At 39.8% G+C, this 20,905-nt stretch overlaps 1 protein-coding gene across 3 annotated transcripts in view; it reads right to left on the bottom strand.

The window, feature by feature from the left end:
- Positions 1–12: 12 nt before the first annotated feature.
- The window catches only part of PLCG2 (phospholipase C gamma 2), a 164,432-nt gene continuing 143,539 nt past the window's right edge, over positions 13–20,905 (bottom strand). For all 3 annotated transcript variants that reach the window (XM_069072238.1, XM_069072239.1, XM_069072240.1), the window contains 5 exons: positions 19,635–19,749; positions 14,043–14,210; positions 8,760–8,848; positions 3,451–3,635; positions 13–3,086 (listed from right to left, as the gene is read on the bottom strand). In XM_069072238.1, coding sequence (XP_068928339.1) covers positions 3,044–3,086; positions 3,451–3,635; positions 8,760–8,848; positions 14,043–14,210; positions 19,635–19,749 — 600 coding nt within the window. In that variant the 3' untranslated portion in view covers positions 13–3,043. The remainder of the gene's footprint in view (positions 3,087–3,450; positions 3,636–8,759; positions 8,849–14,042; positions 14,211–19,634; positions 19,750–20,905) is intronic.

Below are 20,905 nucleotides of genomic sequence, written 5' to 3'. Positions count from 1 at the left end.
TGTGTGTGTGTGTGTGTGTGTGTGTGTGTGTGTGTGTGTGTGTGTGTGTGTGTACGTACACGGTGATCTTTCCAGGGGTCTGATACTTGAGCCATTCCCTCAACTATGGCAATAAAGCAAATTGCAAATTATTAGCATTCATCAGAAACAAAAACCTATCTGGATAATACAAAATCATTGATTTGGAGTGGTTTTATCCTTACATTTTAATAAAGAGGCAAGGCTAGCTCTGAAAAAATATTCTGAGTCCCAGCTACCTTCTTCCAGATAAAAATAGCCACATTATTTACTAATAACTTAATGTGAATAAAATAATGTGTTACCTTTCCAGGTAGATTTTTTTAAATGAATCACAAAAATAAGGACCCAAAGGAATAAATATCTAATGGTGGAATGTGGGGCGGCTGAGCCTTACTGGTGCCCTTCAAAAACTGAACACCATAAAAACATGCCAATCATGTTTGTGTATGTGTTTATTGGTTCTGAAATTCATAAAACTTCAAAATAATAGTGAAGCCATACTGAAAACATCTCTGACTGGGCTAGGACTGAACAGTATTCAGACTTATGTGAAGGACTAGATTAAGGGGAGCTTGGGTGCTGTCCTGGGAGAAGGGTTTGGTGAGGGTTTGAAGAAGGGAGAAGGGAGTTTGGTTTGATTCAAAAGTCAATTCCTAAGCCTTCTTATTAATTTCCAGTCTGGGGAAAAAAAAAAAAAGTGATATCACCAACCAAGGAGCAATTAAGCGGAGAGGAAAATGTAACAAGGGAAGGAAAAGGCAAGATTTGACACAGATAATAGGGAGTTGGAAGCAGTTCCTGAATGATACTTCATAGCAACATTTGGGCCAGGGCTATCCTTTCAGGTGATTTGTGAAAGATTTTTGGACCATATGAAATATTCTTTGCTCAGTAACCTACAGAATTAAATATATTTACTTCATTAACCACCCTCCCCCACCCCAGTGAATATTCAACAAGTAATCAAGACACATAACTCCATGCAAATTGGCTTGCACTGGATAAATCTGAAAGTTCACAGTTTTAGAAAAAAAATGGGTTACAGATCTTTAAAAGAAGCACTGAAGGAGAGGGGCTGTTTCAGCAGTTGTTTTGTGTAACAGTTTTACCACTTACAGAGCTGTGGTTAAAGGAAGCTGTTCTGCCCTCGCTGCATCCCCAATCCCACACAAATATGACTAACAGTTATACCTGTGTTCTCATTGCTGTGTTCCTCCTTCTCAGACCCATTTCATGACAATTCTTGGCAGCAGTGAAATGGGCTGGGCAATTTAAAAAAAAACAACTTTTCTTCTAAGTCTGTGCTCAGTTTCACTCTGAATGACAACTTACCAATAAGTCCTGACCATAAGAATTCCCAAACATCGTTCTTCTTAAAATATCGTATTACAAATTATCATTTGCAAAGTTTAAGAGGAAGTATTCAAAAGGCACCAGTGTAAGACTGAGAGGCAGCGCTGTATAAGGTATAAAGGACAAGCCCTGGAGATAGGAAGACCTGCATTCAGGTCCTGCCTCTCACATAGACTGGCTGTGTAATCCTGGACAATTCCAAGTCCTATAGCAACTCTCTAACACTATAAATTTCAGAGAAGTTGATGACTTGCATTAGTGAAGGGAGATTTCCACACCAGAGAGTTCACTATGCCAATAAAATCACAATAAAAAATAAGGTTAAACATTGGTCAACAGAGTATGAATCAAATATATACATTTTGAAATCCCAAACAATATTAAAAGAGCTTAATCATGAATTTCTCTCAGTACAAAAATCTGTGGTGACTATGGACCAAACTTTTCCAATCTGAATTTTATAAGGAAGCACTTCTTTAAGGTTTCTGTGTTTGTGCCTCTTCTGTCTTCTCACCTTCCTCATGTTACTCAACAAATGTTCAAAAAGTTTGGTAAGGAATGCTCTTAAGAAATAACCATCTCCTTACTAATTATCCCTTGAAACAAGAAAAAGAACCAGAAAATTATCAGATTGAAGACTTAAGCAGTGATTTGGCCTCTTATGTAAGAAAGAGCCCACATTAGACCACTGCCTTCAAGCAAGGACAAAGATCTACAACACACTGTATTCTACAGCTCAGCTGGCCTTGTTCCATCACCAGCCATGTTCTTGGCCTTGAAGTTTGGAGGGCTATAAAACTGACACACAAATAACTTGAGAACCATGCTTTCCTGGAGGCCTAAGCCTTAAAGGGAAGCATTAATTTGTTTGATCTTGTCAGTCAACAATCACTTTTAAAAAGGGAGAGAGAGACTTCAAAACTTCCCTGACAGTTTAGATTGTCAGAAGGCTAGTCCCTGTAATATCAAAAGCATGTAAGACTTGTATTCACACGTAAAGTGATTCAATAAATCAATTATCCTAAGCTGCCATGTTAAATGTCTATTGACATATGGATAAGGGCACTTTGACTAACAGAAGTAGCAGCTGTTGCAAGAAGGGTGAGGCAAGGCTGAGACCCCTGACAATGTGAAACAAGAGGGAAAACTTTCTTCCCAATTCCTCACAGAAGTGGACATACACGAGGCAAGGAAAAATGGCGTTTCTTTTCATATAAAAATCCTCAACCTCTAGCAAGTTAGCCACAGAATGATTCTTGCTCATCTACCACCAAAGTCATCAATTATGTGGTTAAAAGAAAATCGAGGTGTTTTGGCAGAGAAGCTATCCTTGCTCGGCAAATACAGAAGGCTAACTTATGGAGCTTTTGCTTGCCTTTATTCAGGGAGGACTGTGGTACTGGACACAGAAAACAAGCCAGGTATCTTATGTATAATTTATACAGAATATAAGTTAAAAAAAAGATATCAAATGGAGGAGAGAGGACAGAAAGTCACCATGGTGAATCCTGCTTGGTTCTTCTTAAGAAAATTCATCCTGATGACAAACAGATCTTCAGGCGTGATGACTTCACAGATTTGCATCTTCTGAAAATCTTAGTAAAGTACTCTCTGTTTATCTTTCTTGTACACACATACATATAATGAGTTCCCAAACTGCAGGCTTGTTCTAGGAGTAGAATTTGCTGTTACTGACCCTCTTCTCCCTTAATCTTAAAAAAAAAAAAAGCCAAAGTCAGTAATTTGACTTTAAAAATCTATGTAGTGAGGCAACAGACACAAAATGAATTCAATATTCATCCACCAAATAGGAAGTCAAATATGACAATAGTTCATTACAGTCTAATTTTCCCTCTGGAAATGATGTTCATACTTGTTAAAGTTGTGAACAAAAGGTGTTTCTGGAAGTTTGTTTCTAAGGGACAGATGAGCTGAAACCAGGGGCAGAGATGAAAGGACTCCCAGAAAAGCCTGTGAAGAGAGAAGTATAAGCACTTCCCCTTGCCTTCAAGGGCCTAGGATCCCCAGTATAACTGAATCCTTCAAGCTGGTAGTGGGAGGTCAGTGTTGCCTTACCTCCGGTTGCACTTTTCCTGATAAAGCTGCAACTGATTTTCATTGACATTGAATTCATTCACCAGGGCATCTCTGTTAGCATTACGTAAATTCTGATGAGTGTCATACAGGAAGAGTTGGTTATTCAGCTCCTCTTGCCGCCTTCGAAGCTGGCGACAGGAAGAATAGAGTTCTTCTTCACTTTCCTGAAAAGTAAGGTGAAGACCAGCAGACAATGAAGATGAAGGCTCACGGTCATCTACGGAATACCAAAACTGGAAGGGATCTTAGAACTCACTTGGTCCCACCCCTTCATTTTAAAGAGAAGGAAGCTAGGGCTCGGAAAGGAAAAGCTTATTTGCCCAAGATAACCCAACTATATAGTAGCATAGCCAGATCTAGAATCAAAGTCTTCCTCACTCGCAGACCAGGGTTATTTCCAATTTAAGACCACTGAGGGTCTATTTCTGACCTCTACTTTCTAATCAAAAAGGCCGACAAGGGTACTGAATCATTTTATAAAATACATTTTATAAAAAACTTCACGGATTCAAATGATTTGGGGACCCAGGCAATATGAATTAATGACAAGGCTAAATTGCTGGTGTTTTTCAAACAACCATAATTTATGTGCAATGACTTGGAAAAGGGCTAATCAGGTTTCTGTTTTTTAGTACATTGCTGAAATGGTCCATTATAATATAGTTAATTCTCATTATGTAAATCATGGGTAATTAAGAGCTTATAAAGTACTTTAAAGATATTTTCTCTTGTTAGCAGTTTAAACATCATCAGGTTATCATATAATTAATTTGTTTAAGAAATGTTTCTTTATAGGTACTACACAAAGGTAAACTTGAGCCCAGCCACTGTGCAGGCTATTATTAATCCCAAGTCAAAAGTGTCTGAATAAATGAGGTACGAGATAAAGACACATGAACCCTGGTAAAATATTCTCCCTTAACTCCCAAGAAACTAAAGATTGGGCCCTTTCAGCAATTTACCTGTCAAAAGGGCTAGAAAACACAGCCATACTGTATTATTATATTTGATCAGCTTGATAAATGCCCCTTCTTAAGCACCCATCATCCCAACTAGGTGACATGGACAGAGGAATTAAAACCAGTGAGGCATACTGCACAAGACAGAAATGTAATACAATTTATTTGGTACTAGGCCACCAGATGACTCAGTGGATAGAGCACTGAACCTGGAAGACTGGGAAACCTGAATTCAAACCCCATCTCAGACATTTAGGTCACATCACTTAACCTCTGTCTTCCTCAAGTTTCCTTATCCGCAAAATAGGGATGATAATGGCACTTGTCTTTTGGGTTTGTTGTGGGAATGAAATGTGTTACTTGTAAAAAAAAAATACTTGGCCAATCTTAAAGGATTACATAAATGCTAGTAGTTTATTATTATTATTATCACTCTTATATAATCTTAAAACACAAGACCCTAAGAGAAAGCAGTGGTGTTTATTCCACACTACTCAGGACTAGAAATGTATAGGAGAACAATCTCAATCTTTTACATTATAAGTAAAATGCAGAAAGCGGGGGAAAACCATATTTGGGACAGCAAAGAAGAGAGAAGAAAATGAAGACTCTTTGTCCTTCAGTGTTGCAGAAAGAGTTCATTCTAAGAGTGACTGAGGGCATTCACTCTAAGAACCAGGGGTACCCTAGATAATGAAATGTCATGGAGGCAGCATGATGTAACCAAACCCCTGACTTGTAGTCCAGAAACCTGCATTCAAATCCTGCCTCTGACATTTGCTATGTGGCCAGTGGAAAGTAATTTAAGCTCTATGAGCTTCAGCTTCCTTATCCTTAATACCTATACTATTTACCTCATAGGTTTATCATGAGAACCAAAGGACTTAATGTGTGTTTAGCATTTAAACCTTAAAGTATACTATGTGAGCTGTCATTGTTATTATGAAACCATAATTTTTGTGAACATATAGTTGTATTTGTTATTAAGGTCTTTAAGCCCCTTGGAATAGGCATCAGAAGACACAGGATCTTATTCTGGCACTCCTACCACGTAGTTATGTGACTGTGGGCAAGTCACTGCAACCTCTCACACTTGAGTTCCTTCATCTATAAAATGATGGATCAGACAAGCTGATCTCTAAGACCCATTCTGGCTCTACCGATCTATTTCAAATTACATCTCTTCAAATATCTTAAGACAGTTATCATCTCTCTTCTGCAGATTAAACAACCCCATTTCCTTTAACTTTCTTTATAAGATATGGATTTCAGTCCCCTCTACCTCCTGGTGTACTATGGAGACAAGGCTAGGGTGAAGGCTTTTGTTGGGTGGCACAATGCATCAGTTAATGCCAAATCCACATCTGTCTGTATATGAATATTAAGTCTGCTCAGTTATTTGATTACTCAGCATATATAACCTGAATTCAATCAACTTTTGTTCATTATAAAAAATAAGTTTTTTAAAACATTAATATTATATCAACTATTAATTGTGAGTGTGAGGATTATTCTGGGATTGTTCTAGCTAATCAATGTCTTTATTAAAAGATACTGCCCAGATCTGAATACACAGAAGACAGAAAGAAAAGATACCTCCTTTGATGCAGGTACTATGCCCTTACTTAATGTACTATGTTTGGGGGAGGCCAGGTAGCACAGTGAGTAAGAGCACCAGCCCCAGTGTCGGGATGACCTGGGGATCGAATCTGGGCTCAGATATTTTAGCACCACACCCAGAAATAACTGGCCGTGTAACCTTGATTTAGTTATTTAACCCCAGTTGCTTTAAAAAAAAAAAAGGTACTATGTTTGATCCAAGTTTCTGTGCCCTAGATTAAGAACATATTAGCAAGTCTTTAGCAACCACACTAACCCAACCAAGTCAATACTGCACTTAGTAACACCATCCAAGGTTCTTAGCTTCCCTCATCAAGAAGTAATCAGTTTTCTTCCAAATATTTTTGTCTTTTCTGCCATCTACAGTACTCAATGGACACTTAAAGCCTGCACAATGTGACTCCAGCCTACTTTTCCAGGTTTATTATACATTATTCTTACCAACTCTATATCCCAGCCCAATTGGCCTCCTTGCTGTTCCCTCTACATAATATTACATCTGTCATCTCTCTGCCTTTATACAGGCTTTCCCCATTCCTGGAATGCATTCATTCCTTACCGTTGCCTTTTGGAATCCCTCACTTCCTTCAGAATTCAGACCAAGTGTCACCTTCTATGTGAGGATTTTTCTGATCCCCCCACCTGCCTTCTCCACCCTGAAATTACCTTGTTTTGTATTTACTTAGTACACGTTTAATATTCACTTGTATGGGACATGTTATTTCCCCTCAAGGGCACTATTTTTTGTCCTCAATGCCAAACACCATGCCTGTCATTGAGCAAGTGTTTAGGAAATGCTTGCTGACTGACTGATACCTCATTATTTAAATTGCTTAGAACTTTTCCTAGTAGTTATAATAGTCACATATAGCGAAGTCTTCATTCAATCAGCACTCAAGGCTCTTCACAATTTTGTCTAACACCTGACCTTTCAAGACATTATCTCAAAACACTCTCCTCCCATGTCCACATTCTGTTGCTCCACTCAATGTGGATAGCCCACTCTCTGCCCAACCTATACACCCTATACTTTCCTTCCTCTCAGGTTTTGCTCGTGCTGTTCCCTAAGCCTGGAATACCCCCCCCCTTCCCCTTCTTTTCCTGCTTAGCCCCACTACAAAGTTAGCAAGGGTATCTCAGCTATAATTACAGTAGAGTAACACTGAATCTGTCATTGTGAGGAATGTTCTATACAAGCTCATTTACCACATAATTGAAGCATACATCTTTAAGTACAGACTATTTTGTTTTTTAAAAACATTATTTCTAAGTGGAAATAATTCCATTACATGATCTTCTGTCTCCTTAAACAAAGAATGCTAAACATAATATAAACTTTTCCTGATGACTCATTAGGGGTCATCATTATGAATATTAGTTATTGTCTTCAGCTTATATAATAAGAGGACCTTAGTTTGATTAAGTACACAGGGCTACTGCCACCCTCATTCCTCCCTACTTCCCCCCACTAAATAGCCCTAGGCTCCAGAGATTATTCAGTTCTTGTTTCTGGTTTTGCTTTTTTTTTTTAACCTAGTCATGGTGCCTGCTCTTAGCACAGCCCCCACTCTCACCTCTCCCCTCATCTAAATTTGTTATTTCTAATCTTCTTTGGCCTGGGAAGCCAGATAACAAAGCTTGTCAGAATTCTACTTAAAGTAAAAATAAATAGGTTCTGAGTTTGGTGCATAGGCCAGGGTTTCTTCTGGCTTTCTGGTAAAGCCTTTCTGGTAAATCCCTTCTCAGAATAACACTTTTAAATGCATAAAATATTAAGGATTACAAAGAAAACCAATCATGTTGAAATAAAGCTGATCAATTGTTTTTTAAAATAAATTGCCAGGTTAAGAAGTCCTGGCATGGACTTTAACACCTCATTTAACTGCTCAAAGGCCTTTTTTTTTAAACATCCTTCTTTGTTCTTGGCTAAGTTCTAGATCAGAAGTGTTAGATCTGTGGCCTGTAAGCTTCATGTGGCACACAGTATTCTTGAGTGCAGCTTGAACCAGGTTGAAATGTAATTGGGAAATATTTAACAGAATGAATAAAAATACAATAAAACAACAGATAATATTGCATTTTTAAAACCAAGTCAATATGTGTCCCACAAAGATCTTTGTCTAGTTTAGTGGCCCCTGTTTTGAATTTGACACTAATGGTCTGGATGGTTGAGGCTGCCCATGTAATTTGCAAATATATGAGGTGTTTCTGTAATAGCTGACACATAGCACTTTACGGTTTACAAAAAGCTTGACATGTGATATCACATTATAATGTGATAAACCAGTTGATGCAGCCAGCTGAGTAAAACAGCAGGATTTAGAACTGGAAAAGATGGCAGCAATCACCTAGCTATCCAACTGCTCATCTTTAAAGACTCTTCAGTAGAATCCAAGAAGAAAGTACAATCTGTGGGCTTTTGAGTGGTTTTTTCCCCTCCTACTACCACACTCCTAGTAGAACACGCTAAGAAGGCTGCAAGAAGGAAGAAGTCCGAGGACCTGTCAGTGAACCTACACACGAAGGCATCCCGTTCTTTATTTTTTGGAGAACTAACTCTTCCTTCAGTGCTTCAAATCCCCTGAGTCAATGAAGCTGCCCAAAGGATAGTGGAGTAGAGCAAAGGGCCCAAGTCATTCTGCTCACAAGTTCTGAACCACCCACAGAGAAAGAACCAAATGGGACCATCTCTGCTTTGATGGTACTCACCAAGACAGGACGCATCTCACAGAAAACCAGAAGGGAGGCCAGTTCAATATCTTCACTGTAACCATTTTTAAGAGGAACTGATCTAAACCCTGGGATACAAGAATAAAACAAACAGAAAAGAATATGGAAGTCAAGAACCTTTGCTCCAGAGGACAAGCAAGAGCTCACACATGATTATCTCCAAGAGCTGGGCATTCAGTGCCCTCTGTGGTCACTGCAGGAGAGGCCTTCTTGCCTTTTTAAAAAATACAACAGACTCGGTTCAAATATAATTTCTACTATCATGATACTTAAAGGCTGGGGAAATGTACCTTTGTTGGTATCCTGACATAGCAGAAGGATAGGGAAATACATTAACTTAGATACTAAAAACTAAGAATTAAAAAAAAAAGTGTAATAGTTATGGAATGTCACACATTCAATTATAAAGAACAGTAGAGGTGGGGTTTTTTTCTTCTTTAACTTCCATCTACATTGCTGCTGTCAACAGGTTTAAAGAGACAGTGAAAGACCCAGCCTTTAGGCAAGACTACTATATCCCAAAGAACAAGGGAGTTTCTCTCTTATTTTTAAAGAGTCCCATGAAAGGGAATTTACAACTTTCCTAGGCAATTTATACCACAGCTGACCAAGCTTGTTGAAAATTTTCTTCTTATGTTCAAGCTAAATCTTTTCCCACTCAAATTCTGTTTTGCATAAGGTAGTGAAAAGAAACGAGAAAAACAATTCCTGGAGGTAAATTATTTCTGATCTGAGAAAAACAGAAGGGAGGGTAAAAGGAATACACTAGTACAGAAATGATGAATGGGGTAGAACTTACCAATTCTCATAACTGGGGTGTGTGAGAAGAAAAAAAAAACACGGAGGAAGGGGTAGGGGAATGGGTATCAGATGAACCTCAGTCTTATCTGAATGAACAAAGGAGGATTGAAAACACACACACACACACACACACACACACACACACAAACATATACCCCTTCTGGTGTAGAAATATATCAAATTCAAAAGGGAATGAAATGGGCATTTGAGGTGGGGGCAGGCATTAAGAGAGAGGATAATACTGGGAAGGGAAGAGTTAGAAGCAAAATGAACTTCCTAATCTTGAAGAGAGCAAAAAGAGGGGAAAAATGGAATCTAAAGGGATGTCCAACATTGTTTATTACACATTGGGGTTAAGCTAAACAAATTGTGGTATATGAATGTAGAAGAATATTATAATATTAAGAAATTATTTCAGAGATTCCTGGGTGATTTGAAATGATCCTGAGTGAAATGAGAACCAGGAGAAAAATTTTTATACATGGATAGCAGCAACACTTAAAAAGAAAAAAGTTGGGACAGTTAGGTGGTACAGTGGATAAAGTACTGGCCCTGGAGTCAGGAAGACAGAGTTCAAATCTGACCTCAGATACTTACTACTTACTTAACCTCAATTGCCTCCAAAAGAAAAAAGCTGAAAGACTTAATTCTGATCAAAGCAGTGACCAACCATGTCTCCAGAGGGCTTATGATGAAGCATGTTATCCTGACAGAGATGTGATGGGAACAAGGTGCAGAAACATACATTTTTGTTTCCCAGTGTTTAGATTTGCTTTGCTTCACTATGCTTATTGGTTACAAGGGGTTTTCTTTCTGTTTTTTTTTTCTCTTAGTTTTGAATTGGGGGAGAATAAGGAAGAGAGAAAATATTATTAATAGTGACACCAAAAAAAAAGAACCATTAAAATATTTTTTAAATGTACAGAAGAGAACAGAAGGAAATTAGAAGGAAGCATAGATAAGCAGAACAGTTCTGAAAGTAACCTGTAGCCTTTACTACATTCCTTTTTTCCCCCAAAGCAAGGAAAGAGAAATGGAGACTCACATTTTCATACAGATTCTTTTAGTGTTTTGCAGTGTATATGGAAGTACTGGGGTGAGGAGATGAGGGGAGGAACTTAAGGTCATAATAAAAATAATTTAAATTTTAAATGCTATGTAGGAAAGAGCACCAGATTTGGAGTCAGAGGAATTGGGTTCGAATCCTGGTTCTGCTACTTACTACCTGTCTCTGAACAAATCTTTTATTCTCTCTTGGCTTTAGTCTCCTCATTTTTTAAATAAGTAGCTTGGGCTAGATGATTCCTAAAGTTGCTATATAAAAGTCCAGGTCTTGTGATTCTGTATTCAAACTTATTTCCCCTGATGCTTAGAGACCAAGAATGGGTGACAACTAGGTAACTGCCATGCAAGAGAATTTTTCAAATGCTTTGAATTCCAAGTCAGTGCTTCTGTTTCTGGAAGTTGTGGGAAAGAGGGAGGGTGCTCCTGAAGCTTGGCCATGAAAGAGCTTGGACATACCCCTGGACAGAATGTGGCCCAAGTTACTCTGAAGCCCAGAGAGTGCCAGCTATTAAATGACTTTGTATATTCCATTCAAAGCAGAGGAGATGAAAAAGACCATTTTTCTAGAATTATTATCTCTAAGTAAAGTGATCCAAGTTCCTATATTAACCTTTTCTCACTGATCTTCCTCTTCAACCCTGAAATAATTTTGATGGCTTACCCCTGAATCCTCTTGAGGGTCTTGTCTTACCTTGGCCAAAAGGCCAAAATGGAAATATTCAATAATGAAAAATAATGATGGACCAACATGCATGAAATTCCCAAGAAACAACTTTTCATTAAAAATAGACTGCCTAGGCAGGGACTATTTTGCATAACTACTTCATTCCCAAGGTCCCCCTTGCCCACTGAGTCATTATACCAAAAGTGAGGAGGATGGTCTGTTTTTAGAAGAAATGAAATAAATGCAGTTGGTCGAATCTACAGTAATCCTGTGCAAAGGCATCTAGCCAATGAAAGGCACTGTCACACAAAAGAGGAATCTGCTTCTGGCACAGATGTCCTGGCAAGAAAGACTACAGTACATACTGTTGCTAAAAGGGAAATGGAAAGTGCTTCCAAAGTCAAGCCTCATTGATTTGGACTAACTGGGGAGAAGGCCAATGTGGATCAGGAAAACGTTTCAATTACAGGAATTGTTTTAAATGCCATTTTATTACTTTCAAGTACATACAGTCAGATGACTGAAGCTAACTAGGGGTTGTTGCCAAGTAGAGTTTCTTTGGGACTTACCCTACTCATGGACAGTGAAGTGATTTTTAATTAGAGTATAAATAAACCAATACTTCTTTTTTTTTGGAGGGGGGAAGGCTGGGCAATTGGGGTTAAGTGACTCACCCAAGGTCACACAGCTAGTAAATGTTAAGTGTCTGAGATCAAATTTGAACTCAGGTCCTCCTGACTCCAGGGCTGGTGCTCTATTCACTGTGCCACCTAGCTGCCCCTAAACTGATACTTCTGACATGTGGGGAAAAAAGCAAAAAGCCTAAGCATTGGCCATGAAATCTTGTTTATATTACTTTTTTTTGCTTTTTTTTTTTTTGGAGGGGGGAAAGTAGGGCAATTGGGGTTAAGTGACTTGCCCAAAGTCACACGGCTAGTTTTGTGTTAAGTGTCTGAGGCCAGATTTGAACTTGGGTCCTCCTGACTCCAGGGCCCGTGCTCTATTCACTGTGCCACCTAGCCACCCCTTCTTGTTTATATTATTAATTTGTTTGGGAAATTCTTTTCAGAGATAGTACAGTAGGAAAACCTTAGTCAAGTCTATGTCTAATTTAAGAGAAATTCCCTAAAAAGTTTGAGTTTGAATCCATGAGATTTGTTTATTTAGGAAAGAAGTTTAGACAACACTGGAGTTTTATTACATAAGAAATATATAGGAACCAGGACCCAAACCAAACCTTTGCTGTGCCGAGAGTCTCCAATAACCTTCAGAAATACGAATTCAGTCTTTGTGGAAGCAGAGCAGAAGAAGGTCAGTCTACGGTTTTTCTCTAGAGCATACAGTAGGCCAAGGGAAGGCAGTAGGATACCAAGCTCACAGAGAATTCCTATATTACATCTAAGCATAGGTTGTCTGTTGACGTAGCTTGTTGCATATGGCCCAGTTATACCAGATATTCATTCAACATTCAATAAACATTTATTACATGCCAAGGCACTGGATATAGAAGGATAAAAAAGAAGCATTCCCTGCTCTCAAGGAGATTACATTCTGTTGGGTAAATACAACATATACCCAGAACGGTAAACATAAAATGTGTGAAACGTAAATACAAAAGGAACTGAGTGAGATGGTGACAGCAGTAAAACTTGGGGGAATTATGAAAGGCTTTCTGGTACCTGAGTTGAATGCCAGAAAGACAGCAGTTTAACAAACATAAGTGAAAAAAAAAAAGGATCAAAATAGAGCTTAACTATTTATCTGCCCAGGAAGACAAAGGTGAAGTACATAAACAGTACTTTTAATTTTTTATAGTAAAACAAATCTAATCTTGATGGTTGGAACAGTCACTCAAAAAGTTCTAATGTTTCCCTCTTGCTTCTTGGATACAGTACAAACTGCACTGTTTGGCATGTACAGCCTTTCACATTCCTTCTTCTGCCAGCTTTTCCAGGCTTTACCACACATCACTCTTCCTCATGAACTCCATGCTGACCTACTGCTATCCATGATATTCATTTTCCCATCTCAATGCCTGTAAGCTGTCTTCCCTTCCTATCCTTACCCCTATACCTGGGACACACTTCCTCCTCACCTCAGCTTCTTTTGAGGAGGAACCCAAAGGAGGCCCATCTTTATCCTTCCAATTGCTAATTACCTCCCCCTTTCAATATGTTTTGCATTTCTTTATCTGTAGTCCCCTTATTCCAAGAGAATGTAAACACTTTGTGGGCTAGGACTGTTAAACTTGTCTTTAATCCCTGTACCTGGTACATTGAAAAGACTTAAAACTGATTATTCAATGTTTAAAAAGTGTTTAAAAATGTGTTCAAAGTTTATTATACTATGTAATGGAAATGCTTGTTTTATTCCACAAATTTAGAATAAAATTAAATTTAAATTAAAGTGATTGTTGAATGAATGGTACCAAGTGACAATTACGCAGTTATAGAATCTCCCTGCAAAATATTACACTTGCCGTCAGCTTGGAAAAAGGTTTATGGTAGGGTGAGGAGACAAGGTGAATGTCCTAATACAAGGACTTCTAATTAAGTTCCTTGTTAGGAAAAAGATGTTAAAAGGTCAGCGGAATCAGCAAGCAAAATAACTCTACTTTGAGTCTCTAAGGCAGAAATTCAAACTAACAGAATGACATGCTGATCTATGCCCAAAGTGAGATAAAAAGTCTGTTGAGAGCCTATACTTAGCTGTTTAATCAAGTTTACTTTTACCTGATTTGATTCCTTTAATGGGATAAGTGGCATGTGCCAGAAAGTTGGGGTCGCTGAACATATCCTCCTCATAAACAACAAAGCGTAGAAATGCAAGATTTGGGTCATAAATTTCAAATGTCACTTTTTCCTGAGTAGACGCCCAGACTGGACTCAGGCCATTATCATCTGCAATAGAACCAAAGCTCATAAGAAAGACTGTACATCCACACCCATCTAGCCAAGACATTCAAACCATAAGAAGTTTTCTATTTAGGTGCTTTCAAAAATACCTTGATACCCACAGGAGGTACTACAGGTTTAAAGCAATATAATTAAGCTTAGAACTCCACAAAGACCCTACACTTCCAGGATTTCCATAGCCCATAAAGCACTGGATTTTCCCTCTTTCCTTGCCATAGGTCTAAGTCAGGGAACAAGGTATTCCCAGGTGAGGAAAGGTATCAATTTTCACTGCCTCACATTTTCAATTCAAGACAGCAGATACATGGTGTATCTGTACTATTACCGTGTGCCCTGCTCTAACCGTTCTCCCACACTCCCTCCCACCTCCCCCACCAAGGTAAGTTCCTTGAAGAAGGAGACTGTTTCCTCTTTTTCTTTGTATTCCAGCCCCTAATATAGTGTTTGGCACATAGTAGGCTCTCAATAAATACACATTACATTGAATAGAATTGAGCCCCTACTATATCCTTGGCACGTAGACTATGAAGATAAGGAAAGATGCAGTCCTTGATCCAAAGGAGCTTTTAATATATATGATAGAGGGATGAGATAAATACATACATTACTAAATTGAGTTACCAGGGCTTTGGAGAGAACCAATGAATGAAGAGACGTTCAAGAAAGGACACCTACTGGGATAGCATCAGGGAAAGCTAGGTAGCACAGTGGAGAGAGCACTATATAGGGAGTCAGGAAGATGAATTCAAATCTGCCATTGGACACTTAACAATAATAATAATAAGAACAATAACAACTTACTATATGCCAGGTACTATACTAAGCTCATAACAAATATTATCTCATCTGATCTTCACAACAACCCTGGGAGGTAGATGCTCTCATTAGGCCCATTTTACAGATGAGGAAAGTGAGGCAAACAGAGGTTAGGTGACTTGATCAGGATCACACGGCTAGCAAGTGTCTAAGGCCAGATTTAAACTTCGGTTTTCCTGTTTCCAGGCCCAGAGCTCTATCCAGCACATCACCTAGTTGCCTAGCTGTGTGACCTTGGGCAAGTCACTTAACCTGTTTGTTTCCATTTCCTCAACTATAAGATGGGAACACTAAGAGCACTTAAGTCACTAGGTGAGGATCAAATGAGATAACATCTGTAAAAGTGCTTAGCACAGTGCCTGTACATAGTAGGTGCTTAATTAATGCTTACTGCCATCTTTATTTGATGAAGGAGATAGCATCTGAGCTGGGCCTTGAAGAAAAGAAAAAGTAGTCCTTCCCACTTTCCTCCCTCCCCTCCTCTGACCCCGGAGCTACAACTCCCTTAGTATCATTGTCCACTATACCCACCAGGAGTAAATATATAACTAAGGGGCAAAAAGGATGGAAAAGGCTGGGGACAGTCTGGAAATGTTGAGAGACAAGGGCATAAAAGAGACAATGAAGACAAGTTGGTAGAATGACTGAATGGATGAACAAATAGATGGATGAATGAAAAGTATTTAAGCATGCACCAAACACTATGTCAAAGGTTAGCTTTACCAAGAAAAACGTAAAAAGTAAAAATGAAAAAGTACCTGCTCTCAGGGTGTTCACACTCTAATTGTCAGGAACATAGTTTGGGGGTTTCTAAATAGGTCTGGAAAAGTTCTTGGGAAGGCACATAGCCATCTCAGTCCCCACCCCCACCATTCCCGGAGCCCAGCCCCTGGATACAATGGTCCCTGGGCCACCCTACCCAGCATTCTGTCTCAGACAGGGGCAATGTGGGATCAGAAGCGTCAGGCTCAGCTCTGCCAGGGGGCCTAGCCACCATTTTCTTCTAATTCCCCAACCACCATAAACTCAGGGAGAGATCTCATCAGTGAATTTATGCAAATATCCTTTCTGATCTAAAGACCAAAGAATTGTGTTTCATATCTCAGTCATGTTTACTCAGGACCACAACCTATGCTCTTTCTTCTGTTCATGATTATAGCTACTCAAAATGCTTACCTCCTTTTCCCCCATTCATTCAAATCTTTTTGGAAAGAGGTGGGATTTGAGCTGAACCTCAAAGGATAAAACAAGATTTGAATAAACAAATAGGGTGAATAGGGTGGTAGAAAGAGTCCTGGAATTTAAATCAGAGGACCCAAGTTCCAGTCTCAGCTCTACAACTTACACAGCAATGAGATGCTGAAAGAGTTTTTTCACCACCTCATCTTTTTTTTTTTTTTTTTTTTTTGCTTTTTGGAGGGGAACTGGGGTTAAGTGACTTGCCCAAAGTCACACAGCTAATAAGTGTGTCAAGTGTCTGAGGCCGGATTTTAACTCAGGTCCTCCAGACTCCAGGGCCATGCTCTATTCAGTGAACCAACTAGCCTCCCCCCACCACCTTATCTTTTAAATGAGGGGTCTGGATTGGATGGTAATTGAGGTCCCTCCCAGCTCTAAAATTTTATAATCCTTTGAGGACTCAATGAGCATTTCAAGTGGGCAAGTTCAGAAGACTGAAGGAAGTTGTATTGCTGCATGAGCACGGTTGGAATAATGAGCCTGATTCTCTGTCCTACAGGTCAGAAAAGAGTCATGCTTCCTCCTTCCTTAAGCAGCTTGGCATGAAATCTCTCCTTTTCACTCTGATAATAATTGGTCTGTACTATTCATGTGGCAATTAATACGAGCGTCTTCCAACATCTCTGCTACCTCCCCTTGTCCTGTCATTTCAATCTTGTTATTTAACTTTTCATATATTAGTATCTGACTTCCCCAACTAGACTGTGAGGTTTGTGAAGGCTGTAGCTAGACCTGGGATTCATTGTATCCTCCACACCGCCAAGCATAAGGAGATGGTCAATAAATATTAGTTGATTTTAATTGAGATTGCAAAATTGTAATAGGTGTTGTAGTAGATAAAACAAAAGGCCTTCAAATAAAGATCTGAGTTCAAAATCTGCTTTAGACACCCACTGGCTGGGTGACCCTGGATAAGTCATTCAACCTCTTTCTGTCTCCGTTTTTTCCTCAGTAAAATGAGGATAACAACAGGCAGCTAGGTGGCGCAGTGGACAGACTGCCAGATCTGACGTCAAGAAGAGATGAGTTCAAATCTGAACTCAGACACTAACTGTGTGACCCTGGGCAAGTCACTTAACCCTGTTTGCCTCAGTTTCCTCATTTGTAAAATGATCTGGAAAAGGAAATGGCAAACCTCTCCAGTGTCTTTGCCAAGAAACCCCCCACTCCCCCCAAAAAAAAGGTCTTGAAGAGTCCAATATGACTGAAATGACTCAACAACACACTTCACAGGGCTGTTGTGAAGGTCGAGTGAGTTAACAGACAAACCATTTTGCACACCAAAAAGTGCTATTTAAATGCTACCCACTCTCATCATTATTATGATTATTACTAATACTAATAATGAAAACCACATGAGCCCAGAGTCAATTATATACTACCCTACCAGGGAAGGCACACCTAAAAGCAGTTCAAGTATAAACTAAGCCAGGAGAAAATGTTGGTTTTAATACCCACTGTCAGTGTCCCCGCTGCTCAACTGGTCTCTACATTTCCCCCAGAATGATTCCTAGCTCACAAGGGGAAGAGAATGTCCTCAAAAGAATCTGCAGGGGACACAAACCCTTGTTTGAGCCCCAGATCTGCTCAGAAGATGGGATTCTCCCTCCAGACTCTGATGCTGAAGGCTCCCGGATGAACAGGGATGATCTGTGAACCCCAGGAGATTTGCCCTAATTAAGTCAAGTTCCTCAAAGGCTCCTAGGTTTGTCTCTTGAGCTGCCCAAGATGAAAGGCCTCATTCATCAGGGAAATCCTATCGAAACAACAGTTTTCTATAGTCACACCTAACCTGTGTGACTCTTGAGTACTGCTTCAGGTTAAAGACACGGATGGGACTGCTAGCTACAAAGGAGTTTGCTCCTACTTAGCACAGGAGGAAGGAGTGTCTCACAGCAGAGGTTCAGGCATTGAAGGCCCATGTACTGCAGGCCTTGGCACAGCACGCCTATGTCCCCAGCTCATGGTACAGCCCCAATCCACACGGGCAGTATTTACCCCACTCCTGTACCCCAGGAGAAATAACCAGTCTATCGATCAGGAAAGTCCCATGAGACGATATCACAACTTCTGAATGTTTTTTTGGGTCAGAGAGCCAAAGAGACAGAGCTGAGACCACCAGATTTCCCATCATGGCAGGTGCCAATAATACTCGCTAATTAACACTCAAGACAACTTGTCAATAGTGACAGAAGTGTTGGATCTGGTGTCAGGAAGCTATGGGTTCAAAGCCAGCTTAGTAGCTATGTGATTCTGGGACAGTCATTCAACCTCTCTCTGCCTCAGTTTCCTCATCTGAAAATGGGAATAACAGTAGCATCTACCTCTCAGGGTTGTTCTAAATGTAAGTAGTAAATATATGTGAACCTTAAAGTGCTAAATAAATATGTGCCATTACTATTAGCTGCTTGGATCTATCTTATGCTAAACAAGTATAAGGCCTCAAACAAAAACTTTTTTTGTTTTTGCTTTTTGTTAGAGGGGGGAGGGGAGGGCAATTGGAGTTAAGTGACTTGCCCAAGGTCACACGGCTAGTTTTTGTGTTAAGTGTCTGAGGCCGAATTTGAACTCAGGTCCTCCTGACTCCAGGGCAGATGCTCTATTCACTGTGCCACCTAGCTGCCCTTGAAAGCAGAGACTGGCTGTTTTTGCCTTTCTTTGTATCACCAGAGCTTTAGCACAGGACCTGTTGCATCATAGACACTTAATAAATATTTGTTCACTGACTGACCAGCTATGCCAAGTCCTCGGGTCCCTCTTGAACAATGTCTGTGCATTACAGCTGTGAACATTTAAAAAAAAATCTCAGACAGGAATGAGCCCACTTTCCTCAGAGACTCTCTCTGGGATGATACAGCCTGGTTGAGTTCACTAGACCATTACTGGCCTCAGTCAATGCCTACAGACTGAAAGCAAACTGAATGTTCAGAGTTTGAAGCCCAGAAGTAATGTGAGTCACATGATAATAGTAAAAGACCCATTTTTCCTTCTGTGTGCAAACTCAGAAAGTTGGCACGCACACACCTTGCAATTGCTGGCATCTGTTTTGGATGATTTAAAAGGACAGCCAGGTGGTGCAGTGGATAGAGCACTGGGCTTAGAATCAGGAAGACTCATTTTTCTAAGTTTAAATCTGGCTTCAGACACTTCCTAGCTGTGTGACCCTGGGCAAGTCACTAAACCCTGTTTGCCTCAGTTTCCTCTTCTGTAAAATGAGCTGGAGAAGGAAAAGGCAAATCATCCCAACATCTTTTCCAAGAAAACCCCAAATGGAGTCAAAAGGCACTGGACATAACTTAAATGACTCAACAACAACATGATTTAAAAGAAAGGGAAGGTTATTAGCATACTTACTCACTACAGTTGTCTTGAATTTGTTATTATCATACTCAGTTCCACAAATTTCCACCTCTATAAATGGACAGGCAATGCTTCTGCCGAGCTTGGGTAGATGGCGAGCCCCCAGGACCTAGGACACAAAGAACATCAGTCATTCCTGGCCCCCCTCCCTCTAGGGTATTCTACATTGTTCAAAGAGCTAACCGCAACTATGAATGTGTCAAAAGCCCTGCCATGCCCAGAGAAGCTACTCTTCTCTTTGATGTACAGGGAACAATGACATGACTTCATCTGTTTCTAACATGCCATGGACTTTCCACTGAAACTCTTCTTCCCAAAGATCCCAATCTGCTGCAGTTTGTGGGAAGGGCAGGTTAGACATCCAGGCATTTCGCTGGCAGCTGCTTGTTGGCGTGGACAGCCCTTCATCTTTAGCCCATCAACACAGATGCCAGACTACTCTCCTCATTCTTTGTGCTTCTGTCTGTGGGGAGGTGGCTAGGAAAAATTCCTGGGTACTGGCAAGTTTCACTTTTGTTGTTCACATGTTTCAGTCATACTCAGCCCTTCCTGACCCCGTCTGGGGTTTTCTTGGCAGAGATACTGGAGTGGTTTGTCATTTCCTTCTCCCGCTCATTTTACAGATGAAGACATAGAAGCAAACAGATAATATTTTTTTAAAAAGCACTTAGTACAGTGCCTGGTACATAGTGGGTACCATATAAATGTTTATTCCCCTCCTCCCCTAAGAAAGGGACTAAAATGTCCTTTGACTCAGAAATCCCTCTCTAAGATACCCCAGGAAAGTGAGATATTTTTTTAAAAAGGTTTTATATATGCCAAAATTTTTATAGCGGCACTTTTTGTAGAAGCAAAGAATCATAAATAAAGTAGATGCCTATCAATTGGATAATGGCCAAACAAGGCCATTTGTGGAGGCTGCTAGGTGACAGTAGATAGAGTGCTGGGCATGAAGTCAGAAAGACTCATCTTCTTGAGTTCAAATCTGGCCTCAGATAATTACAAGCTGTGTGACCCTGGACAAGTCACTTAATCCTGTTTGCCTCAGTTTTCTTCTCTGTAAAATGGACTGGAAAAGGAAAAGATAAACCACTCCAGTATCTTTACCATGAAAACCCCAAATGGGGGTCACAGAGAGTTGGACAATGACTGAAAAAATGACTAAACAATAACAAATTCCCTATATCTTTTGTTGATGTTTTGCTGAACTTTTTCCCCCTTCTTTTCTATTCTTTGTTAAAAGGGATGGCTCCCTGGGAGGGGAA

Source organism: Petaurus breviceps, unplaced genomic scaffold, assembly GCF_028583685.1.
Source record: "Petaurus breviceps papuanus isolate PSGF00001 unplaced genomic scaffold, PetGlider_PUasm1.0 90845, whole genome shotgun sequence".
Classification (NCBI taxonomy): domain Eukaryota; kingdom Metazoa; phylum Chordata; class Mammalia; order Diprotodontia; family Petauridae; genus Petaurus; species Petaurus breviceps.
The sequence above is the reverse complement of the archived record's forward strand: the minus strand, read 5'-3'. Positions and strand labels throughout refer to the sequence as shown.